Source organism: Ranitomeya variabilis, chromosome 5, assembly GCF_051348905.1.
Source record: "Ranitomeya variabilis isolate aRanVar5 chromosome 5, aRanVar5.hap1, whole genome shotgun sequence".
Taxonomy (NCBI): domain Eukaryota; kingdom Metazoa; phylum Chordata; class Amphibia; order Anura; family Dendrobatidae; genus Ranitomeya; species Ranitomeya variabilis.
This window is the reverse complement of record NC_135236.1, coordinates 59,807,347-59,820,835: the sequence shown is the minus strand read 5'-3', so window position 1 is coordinate 59,820,835 and position 13,489 is coordinate 59,807,347. Positions and strand designations below refer to the sequence as shown.

Below are 13,489 nucleotides of genomic sequence, written 5' to 3'. Positions count from 1 at the left end.
CATGTGTTTTTACATTGCAGCAACATCGGTGTTATCCACTTATGCCATTATTTATATTTCATCTTGGTCCATATATTCTCATTGTCATTTTAGTGATAGACAAATTCATATAATTAATTACAGATACCGTATATACTCGAGTATAACCCGACCCGAGTATAAGCCGACCCCCCTAATTTTGCAACAAAAAACTGGGAAAACTTATTGACTCGAGTTTAAGCCTAGGGTGGAAAATGCAGCAGCTACCGGTGAATGCCAAAAATAAAAATAGGTACCAATAAAAGTAAAATTAATTGAGACATGAGTAGGTTAAGTGTTTTTGAATATTCATATTGAATCAGGAGCCCCCCATATAATGATCCATGCAGTTCTTTATGGCCCCATAGATGCCCCATATAATGCTCCATGCAGTTCATTATGGCCCCATAGATGCTCCAAATAACATTGTGCCACATGTAATTCTGCTGCTGCACTAAAAGAAAAAAAAAGACATACTCACCTCTCGTCGCTGCCCGCTGCTCCTCAGCATCCCGTCTCTCTGCAGTGACTGTTCAGGCAGAGGGCGGCACGCACACTAATACGTCATCGCACCCTCTGACCTGAACAGTCACTGCAGAGGATGCGGAAGACGGAGCGTCGGTGGAACGAGGGAAGGTAAATATGAAATACTCACCTGCTCCCGGCGCTCCTGACGCGGTCCCTGCATGTCCCACAGTCTCTGGGCGCAGCAGCTCCTTCCTGTATTGAGTGGTCACCGGTACCGCTCATTACAGTAATGAATATGCGGCTCCACCCCTATGGGAGTGGAGTCCATATTCATTACTTTAGTGAGCGGTACCAGTGACCGCTGAACAGGGGAAGAAGCTGCTGCGCCTGAAGACCATGGGACATGCAGGGACCGCGTCAGGAGCGCCGGGAGCAGGTGAGTATTTGACAGTCATCGCTCCCCCTCACTCACTGACCATGACTCGAGTATAAGCCGAGAGGGGCACTTTCAGCCCATTTTTTTGGGCTGAAAATCTCGGCTTATACTCGAGTATATATGGTATATCATATTGGTTATTTTGCTGTAATTGTTCTACAGAATATATATTGACACTCCAGGATTCACGTATTTTTCATTATTCTTTTTTATTGTTCCTAATGTTTGAGTGTGCACTATGATTCTGTGTAGCTTTTTTAATATTCCCTGCCTGGCACAGCCACAATTCTGAATGCAAACCACTCAACCATGGCTAACTAATTGTGTTCAAGCTCAGCAATAATTATGTGTTAGACTTAATGTACCGTCACATTAAGCGACGCTGCAGCGATATCGACAACGATGCCAATGGCTGCAGCGTCGCTGTGTGGTCGCTGGAGAGCTGTCACACAGACAGCTCTCCAGCGACCAACGATGCCGAAGTCCCCGGGTAACCAGGGTAAATTTTAAAAAAAATTGACGGAAAAATAAAAAAGTTATGGCTCTGAGAAGGAGGGGAGTGAAAAACGAATACGGAAAAACGGAAAATCCCACGGTCATGAAGGGGCTATAGACAAAAGGCCCCCATACATATTAGACCAATGCCGCCTGAACCCACTGATATTGATGGGTTGCAGATTGTCTAACCTATATGGGAACACTGGTTGACTGATGGTACGGAGAGGTATCAATTGCACATGTCCGATCTCGGACTGTCGATTGCACTGTTCTCTCTGAGATAAGCTGCCGGACTGATATGTCAGTTGGAAGATTTTTCATGGAAACGAAGGAGCTGCTGGTTGACAGCCATCTGATGTACTGCATATGGCCAGCCTAAGGCAGACCAGGGTCAGCTACAGCCGTGGGCCATATTCGGCCCTTTGGCTATTCGGGCCATAGACAGGGACAGTAAAAGGGCTGAAAACAGTGGCCCACAGACAGCACCAAATAACTTCTCTCTCTAGCCCTGTCCTCCATCTACAGAAACCGGTGAACATAGTGGTACAGGAGGGAGATCCCTCTTCAGGCATTCTGTGTGAGACTGATTTTTGCATCTCAGCAGGTACATTGATGTCACTAGTTCACACCTGCTGTGGAGTTCAGTCTGCACAGAGCAAAGATCAGAGCAGTGCACTGGGGGAAAAGGGGCGAAGTGAGTCAACAAAATTAATTCTGCTCAATATTAATAAATACAATTAATATTAATATAAAGTAATAATGAGTTAATATTTATATTGAGCAGAATTAATTTTAACATATTGGTTCTGCCCTCCACAACATGTAGCAGCTCATAAAAATAAATTTCCCATCACTAGTCTAAGATGTCTCTGGGCCTTAAAGGGGTTGTCTGGCCTTAGGTTATAAGTCTGCAGTCACTCTATGTGACTGCAGGCTTGTGAATCCTTGTACTGTGCACTGTGAGGATTCTTCGGTGCCAGCTCAGGGAGTGGGGGGGTGTGACCACAAGTATTTGATTTGTATAGTTGTGCTCAAAAGTTTACAAACTCTACATAATTTTTGCTTTCTTGGCCTTTTTTCAGAGAATATAAATGATAACACCAAAACTTTTTCTCCACTCATGGTTAGTGGTTGGGTGAAGCCATTTATTGTCAAACTACTGTGTTTTCTCTTTTTAAATCATAATGACAACCCAAAACATCTAAATGACCATGATCAAAAGTTCACATACCCTGGTGATTTTGGCCTGATAACATGCACAGAAGTTGACACAAATGGGTTTGACTGGCTACTAAAGGTAACATCCTCACCTGTGACCTGTTTGCTTGTAATCCGTGTGTGTGCGCTTAAAAGCTGAGTGAGTTTCTGGGATCCAGACAGACTCTTGCATCTTTCATCCAGCCACTGACATTTCTGGATTGTGAGTCATGGGGAAAGCAAAAAAATTGTCAACGGATTTACAGGAAATGGTAGTTGAACTGTGTAAATCAGGAAAGGGATGCAAAAAGATATCCAAGGAATTGATAAAGCCAGTCAGCAGCATTCAAACTGTGAATAACAATTTGAAAATCAGAGGCTCTGTAAAAACAAAACCATGGTCAGGTAGACCAACAGAAATGTCATCCACAACTGCCAGTAAAATTGTTTGGGATGCAAAGAAATCCCCCCCCCACAAATAACATCAGCTGAAATACAGGACTCTCTGAAAACTAGCGGTGTGGCTGTTTCAAGATGCACTATAAGGAGTCACTTGATGAAAAATGGGCTGCGTGGTCAAGTCGCCAGGAGAAAGCCATTACTGCACAAATGCCACAAAGTATCCCACCTACAATATGCAAAACAGCACAGAGACAAGCCTCAAAACTACTGGAACAAGGTAATTTGGAGTGATGAGACCAAAATTGAACTTTTTGGCCACAATCATAATCGTTACATTTAGAGAGAGGTCAACAAGGCCTATGATGAAAGGAAACCATTCCTACTATGAAGCACGGATGTGGATCGCTGATGTTTTGGGGATGTGTGAGCTACAAAGGCACAGGAAACTTGGTCAAAGTTGAAGGAAAGATGAATGCAGCACATTATCAGCAAATACTGGATGCAAATTTGCACTCATCAGCCCGGACGCTGCGCATGGGACGTATTTGGACTTCCAACATGACAATGATCCAAAACACAAGGCCAAGTCAACCTGTCATTGACTATAGCAGAACAAACTAAAGTTTCTGGAGTGGCCATTTCAGTCTCCTGACCTCAGCTCTGGGGAGATCTCAAGCGTGTAGTTGATGCTAGACAGCCCAGAAATTTGCAGGAACTGGAGGCTTTTTGCCAAGAAGAGTGGGCAGCTTTACCATCTGAGAAAATAAAGAACCTCATCCACAACTACCACCAAAGACTTCAAGCTGTCATTGTACACAGCATTAAGAAATGGGGTATGTGAACTTTTGATCAGGGTCCTTTGTTTGTCAGTATGATTTAAAAAGAGAAAACACAATAGTTTGACAATAAATGGCTTCACACAACTACTAACCATAAGTGGAGAAAAGCTTTGGTGTTATCATTCATATCTCTGAAAAAAGACCAAGAAAGCAAAAATTCCGCCGGGGTATATAAACTTTTGAGCACAACTGTATATATGCAGTCACGTGGCGACCAGAAGTGTGTGGACTCTTTTATTACAAGTGTATTGAGCGAGGCCAGACACATCTAGCTGGAAAGGGGTGGGAAGTGATTGGCATTATAAAATCAATATCACCACTGATCAGTTGATCTGCACCCAACTCATAGATCTATGAGCTGGACACAGATTTCCCCCAGATTCTGCCTGTAGAGTTTATTTTAAATGCAAGCGGGCATTACCAATATGACACATGTAATGATTGACAGTCTGCTGTCCTCATCTACATGTCTCATGCTGGTAACACCCTCTCTCCATCAAGTAAACCATACACTTGATACCTATCCGTGCCCAGGTTTGTACCACATAAATCAAAGCCTAGGCTCATAGGGTATAAGCAAAAAGTATTTTCCGTGTCCAATGCCACTCTAGGACACAGAGTGGTATACGCCCATTGACTAGAGTTGTAAAAATCATGTATCATAATGTATGTTTTCTACTCTGCCCGACTGTAGAGAAAGGTGTGATAGATCAAACTTTTCTGTACAGGGAATGAAAGATATTCTGACACATACCAGTTCTGCATAACCCAAAAGGATACTCTTTTGGATTACAATGGGTGCATAGGTCTGTAAGACAGCAATGAGGACTAATGAGTATTCCATGAAGTGGTAATCTATGGGGCATATGGGTGTTGTTTATAGGGAAGGCTGTGGTGGTCACTTGTCCTGTACTAATTACTAGGGAAGCTAGTACACTTGTTGTACCCCCGAAAAATGTATGTGAAAAGTAGTAAAAAACAGGGGCTTAACCATAATAGGTACAGGGATTGCAATTGCACCCAGGCCATGGAGATTATGTGGCCTCAAACGTCCCTTTTCACCATATGTAAAGCCTATTACTGTTAAAGACCTGTATTAGTTGTGGACCCCATTGGAGATTTTGCATTGGGACCCACAAACTTCAAGTTATGTCACTGGTATGAGACCATGTAAAGTAATAACTGATATTAACCTGTTTGTATCTTTAGACCCCCAGAGAAATTTTAATTAATGTGACTTTTTTTCTTACCTCTTTATGTCTAAACTTGGGTGCATCTTATAGTTTGGAAAATTTGGTACTTCAATAACTCTAAGGTACTTCAATAACTCTACTGTCACACAGTGCAATTTTGATCGCTACGACGACACGATTCGTGACGTTCTAGCGATATCGTTACGATATCGCTGTGTCTGACACGCTACTGCGATCAGACATCACGCTGAGAATCGTACGTCGTAGCAGATCGTTTGGAACTTTCTTTCGTCGCTTGATCACCCGCTGACATCGCTGGATCGTTGTGTGTGACAGCGATCCAGCGATGTGTTCGCTTGTAACCAGGGTAAACATCGGGTAACTAAGCGCAGGGCCGCGCTTAGTAACCCAATGTTTACCCTGGTTACCAGCGTAAACGTTAAAAAAACAAACAGTACATACTTACATTCCGGTGTCTGTCCCCGGCGTCTCAGCTTCTCTGCACTGTGTGAGCGCCTGCCGGCCGGAAAGCGAGCACAGTGGTGACGTCACCGCTCTGCTTTCCGGCTATGGTGCTCACACAGTGCAGAGAAGCTGAGACGCCGGGGACAGACACCGGAATGTAAGTATGTACTGTTTGTTTTTTTTACGTTTACGCTGGTAACCAGGGTAAACATCGGGTTACTAAGCGCGGCCCTGCGCTTAGTAACCCGATGTTTTCCCTGGTTACCCGGGGACTTCGGCATCGCTCCAGCGCCGTGATTGCAAAGTATGACCGCAGTCTATGACGCTGGAGCGATAATCATACGACGCTGCGACGTCACAGATCGTGCCGTCGTAGCGACGAAAATTGCATTGTGTGACAGTACCCTAAGTCATCTATAATATTACACGAGCTCCTAGGAGAACATCCAAAGAACTTCTATGGCTCCTACTAATAGCAATGTTCCTGACACCATAGTTCGTTCACGCTACAGTATTTTCATTTCGAGTGATTTCTATAAAAACAGCGGACAGCACTCAGACCAATGTTATTCAATGGGGCAGTGCAGATGAGGAATTTTTTTTCACTGACCAAATCTGTGTGTAAAAAAACAATGTCATTAACTAGTTCCTTCCATAAATCGGATGAGACTCGCCCATTCAAGTCTACGGGTGCATGGAAAAAAAATCGCATGCCATATGGAGACACAGTATAGTATTTGTTTTTTAGATTACAATTCTGTAACATAGGAAACTGTAAATGGTCATCCAGTATATGATTAATAGCTGTTGCTATAAAAAAAATGGATTGTATAAGTACGACAGGTGAGAAAAAAAATTGTCCCATTTTTCTGGATGAAACTCTTATATGAAAGTATGAACCTACCCTTGGGTTCTTTTACCTTTTTTTCACAGACAGCATTTGGCCCAGAAATGCAGTCATGTGAACGAGCCCTAAGGAAGAGACTGGTCAAGAATATCAGCCCCAGCTGATCTGACAACACTGAACGACTACAATGTTGCCCTTCTCGAATATTAGATCTCATTGAGAGTCTTGTCAGGTTATATCTCGTATTCACCCAATTTTGTGAACTGCAGAGAAAGATGGCTCAATGTTCTTGACACCTACCTTCATTAGACACACTAAGGCGACTCTCTAAACTTCTGTCCGGTAAAAAAGTAAATCTTATGAATGAAAAAAGTTTTAATTCAGAAACATTTCTATGACATGTCCATATTAGATGAGTTTCTGTAAATTTGACTGGTTCCATATCCTGGCAAAAAGGCCTGCAAATATAAATTTTGTAGTTAAACAGATGGTGAAGCCTTCCTCTACACATTTGAAGCATTACTTCTTGACAAAAGTGGACATGGACTCATCTCCACTATACCCAGGCTTGGCCCACAGGAGAACAGACCAATCCTCCCATGCGCCAATGTGCAGAAGTGAGCCACCTCCATCTTATATGAACAGTACTTGGCTCTCTATACTTAAATCACTATGTACAGACAAAGCTGGCATTGTAGTCATTTAACAATCAACCAAGTTCATTATTATATAAATTTGGGATTGAGGGCAATGTCACATTTGCATGTAGGTAAAAAATAGGGCCCTGGAGTTGGTTACCGGTGGGCCCTGGGCACCCCAGTCCTACACCTATTTTATAAACATAAAAATTACAATTTTAAAGATTCATATCCTACCAACCACTTTGGAGTACGTTGAGGATTGAATATTTTAAGGACATTGAATGATATCGTCCTTGTAAAAAAAACAAAAAAAACTTGTATTTACATGGATAAAAAAAGATGGCTGTTTTTACAGATGTAATTTTTGGAACTCCATCCATGTATACTAGTTCCAGCATGATAGAGAGGTTCCTAATGCTCTCTAGCCTATTGAGCAGTGCGACTAGAGAGGTGGTGAGTGGATCTACTACAGCACCACACTTCCCACTGCTTATACTGCCCATTACACAAGCTTATTTACAACAGTAAAATGGCCCTCAACAACCTAATCTACACTGACCAGTGGTGAGGAAGTGGTGTTAGAAAGGATAGAAAGTTTTGCTATCTCTTCAGCAATCTTCAGGGTCTGCAGAACTTTGCAGGTTTTACGTCAGGATTGGCCAAACTGCAGTTAGACCAAATATCTAATGTGTATGGGTTTTTTTTAATTGCTTTTGTTTTTAACTGTAGCCTGATATATTATGTCAGGGGTAAAAAAAATCCATTTGTTTGGAGGGCAGATTAGCTGCTCTCAGATGATTCTGGCATTGGCTTACTACACACTCCTAAAGAGAAGACTGGATTGAAAGCTGCACCAGCCAAGAGTTCCTATGTATGGGGGAGTCGGGAGAGATATCTGGTGGCAAAACGATTGTTAGGTCAACAGCTGTCTAATGTGTATCGCCAACTTCTTTCCCTTTTTGAGTACTAGGATACCATCCCCATAGTGCTGGGTCTCCCAATTCCTTTTTTCCCTCAAGTTGATTTTATCAATGTTACTTGTGGAGAAGGAAGATGTGGTACTGATAACCAAACCACGTGTTATTACTGGCCAAACACAACAAAAAAAAGATTAAACTTGGGATTCTTATTGTTCCTTTTTTGTGAGACATAATAGTGTAGTCTATCATGTGAAATCCGTAAAAAAAACTTTTCGGGTATAAAAACATAATCCCCCCCAATGGATCACCTAGTGATATTTTCATAATATGAATCTAGTGTGACTGGGGCAGTCAAATTCAGACTGGGGCTACACGGAGATTTTAGCTATGACACAGGAGAAAGATCTTTTGTGTGCCACTGCTACATCTCGAATAAATGCCTTGATAAGCAAGTCACAAAAAATCCAATTGGCTTGACTTTTTGTGACTTAGGGTACCGTCACACCGTGCAATTACGATCGCTACGACGGCACGATCCGTGACGTCGCAGCGTCGTATGACTATCGCTCCAGCGTCGTAGACTGCGGTCACACTTTGCAATCACGGCGCTGGAGCGATGCCGAGGTTCGCTGGTAACCAGGGTAAACATCGGGTTACTAAGCGCAGGGCCGCGCTTAGTAACCCGATGTTTACCGTGGTTACCAGCGTAAAAGTAAAAAAAAAAAAACCGTACATACTCACCATCTGATGTCTGTCAGGTCCCTTGCAGTCTGCTTCCTGCTCTGACAGTGCCGGCCGTACACTGAGAGCAGAGCGCAGCGGTGACGCCACTGCTGTGATCTGCTCTCACTTTCCGGCCGGCGCTTACAGTCAGAGCGGGAAGCAGACTGCAAGGGACCTGACAGACATCAGATGGTGAGTATGTACGGTTTTTTTTTTTTTACTTTTACGCTGGTAACCACGGTAAACATCGGGTTACTAAGCGCGGCCCTGCGCTTAGTTACCCGATGTTTACCCTGGTTACCAGCGAACTCATCGCTGGATCGCTGTCACACACAACGATCCAGCGATGACAGCGGGAGATCCAGCGACGAAAGAAAGTTTCAAACGATCTGCTACGACGTACGATTCTCAGCAGGGTCCCTGATCGCTGCTGCGTGTCAGACTCTGCGATATCGTAACGATATCGCTAGAACGTCACGAATCGTACCGTCGTAGCGTTCAAAATTGCACTGTGTGACGGTACCCTTACTGTACTCTAGGAGTCCCTCTGTGATCCCATCCATCTACATTACACTGCAGTGTAACAGTTGCACAAGAGCGATCTTGGGCCACATGATCTGTGTCGTGGCTAAAATTACAGCCTTATGGTATCCAGCAATTTGTATAGTTATAAAGCCTACAAGCAATGACCGTGCTTAATTCAGAATAACAGATTTTTTGAGTAAAAACATAAAATAAAAATCAATATACCATAAATGAAAAATAAGTTGTGATGGGTGATGAGATTAATGGAAAAAAAGTTCCAAAGAAGATAGAAGGTATAGCTAATAATGTATATGCTGTTAACTACAAAATTTGTTATGACAGAAAAGTACAAAAATTTGGGTATGCCTGAAATGGAACAGTATGAAAAACTGTAATTTAACCCCTTCACGACAAGTGTGGAACAGGTACGGCTCTGCAGAAGTGCGTTCCCGCAAACTGCCATAGGAGTACGGCATGATTGTCACCGAGTGCCAGCTAAACATCAAAGCTGACACCCTGGTGCTGATTGCGAGCATTTTACCCCTCTGATGTCGCTGCCAATAATGACAGTGATATCAATGGGCATCGCAGAGGGAGGGAGCTCCCTCTCTGCTCCCATCGGCAAAAACACGATTGTGTTCTCCATAGTGACCCTGGGCCGAAAGATGGCTGCGTGGTCACCTAGTTACGCTGTCCTGTAAATTTCTGCTAAGAACAGGAGCTGACCCTTCTGCATGCTTAGAGTCTGATTCTAAATCTCAGGTATTTGTCCCTATATAATCTTCTCTTTATTATTTTACATGCAAGCACTTTGTTCTTATATTTAGTGCACTATGTGGCCCCCCTAGAAGCACATGTATATCCAGTTGGGACACGTTTTCTTTTCATTGGGATCTTTTCTGATCTGCACTTATTCATATCACTATTACTTTGTCCCTTTGATGGGGAATCTTTTTGAATTTTTATGTCATTTATATTTAATAAAGATTTTGAACTATTTTAACTTCCTGTTTTTATGGCATACTTCTTATTGTCTTAGGTTTCATTCTATTCCTACGTGTTGTCGTGTATGAATTGAATGTTGAAGTGCCATTATTTTGCCATTGAATAAGACTTTAGGTTGTTTATATAAAGCCATTATATTGTTATTATTATTATTATTTATTGTTATAGCGCCATTTATTTTATGGCGCTTTACATGTGAGGAGGGGTATGCATAATAAAAACAAGTACATACTGTTTATGGCCACCAATAAGATATAATGTACCTGTCAATAGGCCGCAGTGACTTCCAAGAGAAGCACCCACCCCGATGCGCATTTTGGCGTTGCCCCTGATGAAGCTAAGGCCGAAACCCTCATTGGGGTGGATGCATCTCTTGGAAGTCATTGTGGCCAATAGACAGGTACATTACGCTGTTTTAGTGGCCATAAGTAGCATATAATGGATTTTATTCACTTTCCCTGACTTTGTGTGCAGATGCCACATATCTGCACAAGGACTTACATTTATGTATGTACACTCACCATTTTCAGCTATGTGGTTGTTGACACACAGTCAAGACATTTTTAACAAAGTAAGCAACATTACCTCTATTGGCCCTACTGTTTGATGCTACTACAACATTGTCATTATTATCTTTTGTATTCTCATGTTTTACAACATTGTCATATGTACATAATTGTTGACCATGACAAATACATATGCAACACTCTCTGCAGTCTGTTCCTCATGATTCTGGTTACACATTAATATGCATTTTTACTTTTATATCATTGTTTTTATCTTGATATGCACCTCTTATTGTTGCATGATTCTGGCACAGCCATCTTTTGATTAATATTTGATTAATATGTTCTATATCAAATTCATTTTGGCCATTTTGTAGGTTCTTCTTTGGGTTTTTTGTATTATTTCTTACAGGTCTTTTGAAACCATGGTCCACTTTATGTATGCTCACCTCGAATACCATCCTCAGCACTCATATAACTGACATTTGCTCTGGCTTAGGCTTATGAGTACTTACATGTGCATACATTTATTTTTTCTAATCTTTGATTTTCCTAGCTGTGCCATAATATGATGACTGATATATAGTAAGAGGAAAAAACCTTTGATGGCAGAACTTATTTAACTGTATTGTCAAATACTGTGCTGTATTCTGTAGTATTTAAGTCACTCGTTACGCTACGAGTCTCCTCCATTGGAATTGGTGGTCATTAACCCTTTTCTGCCATTAGATGTACTATTCCGTCCATGTGACCCGGGCCCTACTTCCCATGGACAGAATAGTACGTCATAGGCGATCGGCCGCACTCACTGGGGGAGCGCAGCTGATCGCTGCCGAGTGTCAGCTGATTATTACAGCTGACATCCGGCACTATGTGCCAGGAGTGGTCACGGACCGCTCTGGGCACATTAACCACCAGAACACTGCGATCAAACATGATCGCAGCGTTCCGGCGGCATAGGGATGCATCGCGCAGGGAGGAGGCTCCCTGTGTGCTTCCCTGAGACCCTCGGAACAACGCCATGTGATTGTGTTGTTCAGAGGGTCTCCTACCTCCTCCTCCCTGCAGGCCCCAGATCCAAAATGGCCATGGGGCTCCTTCCGGGTCCTGCAGGGAGGTGGCTTGCAAAGTGTCAGATCAGCAATCTGACACTGTAGCATGATGTCCCACCCTGGGACAAAGTAAAAAAGTAAAAATATATATATATATTTACATGTGTAAAAAAAAAAAAAAAATCCCAAATAATGAAAAAAAAAATATTGCTCCAATAAATACATTTCTTTGTCTAAATAATAAAAAAAACAATAAAAGTACACATATTTAGTATTGTTGTGTCCGCATAGATCCAACCTGTAAAACTGTCCCACTAGTTAACCCCTTCAGTGATCACTATAAAAAAAAGAAAAAAAACCAAGGCAAAAAACAACCACCGAACAAAAAGTGGAATAACACGCGATCAAAAAGACAGATATAAATAACCATGGTACCGCTGAAAACGACATCTTGTCCCGCAAAAAATGAGCCACCATACAGCATCATCAGCAAAAAATAAAAAAGTTATAGTCCTCAGAATAAAGCGATGCAAAAATAATTATTTTTTATATAAAATAGATTTTATCGTATAAAAGCGCCAAAACATAAAAAAAGATATAAATGAGGTATCGCTGTAATCGTACTGACCTAAAGAATAAAACAGCTTTATCAATTTTATCAAATGTGGAAAGGTATAAACACCCCCCCCCAAAAAAAAAAAGAAATTCACGAATTGCTGGTTTTTGTTCATTCTGCCTCACAAAAATTGTAATAAAAAGCGATCAAAAAATGTCACGTTCCCAAAAATGGTAACAATTAAAACATCAACTCGTCCCGCAAGAAACAAGACCTCACATGACTCTGTGGACCAAAATATGGAAAAATTATAGTTCTCAAAATGTGGAGATGCAAAAACTATTTTTTGCAATAAAAAGCATCTTTTAGTGTGTGACAGCTGCCAATCATAAAAATCCGCTAAAAAACCCGCTATAAAAGTAAATCAAACCCCCTTCATCACCCCCTTAGTTAGGGAATTATAATAAATTAAAAAATGTTTTATTTCCATTTTCCCATTAGGATTAGGGTTAGGGTTGGGGCTAAAGTTAGGGTTGGGGCTAAAATTAGGGTTAGGGTTGGGGCTGAAGTTAGGGCTACAGTTAGGGTTGAGATACAGTTAGGGTTGAGGCTAAAGTTAGGGTTAGGGTTGGGGCTACAGTTAGGGTTAGGGTTGGGGCTAATGTTAGGGTTAGGGTTGGGGCTAAAGTTAGGGTTAGGGCTACAGTTAGATTTAGGGCTACAGTTAGGGTTAGGCATACAGTTAGGGTTAGGGCTGGGGCTAAAAGTTAGGGTTGGGGCTAAAGTTAGGGTTAGGGTTTGGATCACATTTACAGTTGGGATTAGGGTTTGGATTAGGTAGGGGTGTGTCAGGGTTAGGGGTGTGGTTAGGGTTATGGTTGGGATTAGGGTTAGGGGTATGTTGGGGTTAAGGGTGTGGTTGGGATTAGGGTTAGGGGCATGTTTGGGTTAGGGGTGTGGTTAGGGTTATGGTTAGGGTTGGGATTAGGTTTAGGGGTGTGTTTGGGTTAGGGTTTCAGTTTGAATTGGGGTGTTTCCACTGTTTAGGCACATCAGGGGCTCTCCAAATGCGACATGGCGTCCGATCTCAATTCCAGCCAATTCTGAGTTGAAAAAGTAAAACAGTGCTCTTTCCCTTCCGAGCTCCCCCGAACGCCAAAACAGGGGTTTACCCAACATATGGGGTATCAGCATACTC

The 13,489-nt window shown here is 42.1% G+C and overlaps 1 protein-coding gene across 2 annotated transcripts in view; it reads right to left on the bottom strand.

Annotated features, from left to right (window-relative positions):
- The window catches only part of LOC143773300 (cytokine receptor common subunit beta-like), a 113,984-nt gene that overhangs the window by 44,549 nt on the left and 55,946 nt on the right, over window positions 1-13,489 (bottom strand). For both annotated transcript variants that reach the window (XM_077260784.1, XM_077260785.1), the window contains exon 4: window positions 6,664-6,821. In XM_077260784.1, the coding sequence (XP_077116899.1) occupies window positions 6,664-6,821 (158 nt within the window). The remainder of the gene's footprint in view (window positions 1-6,663; window positions 6,822-13,489) is intronic.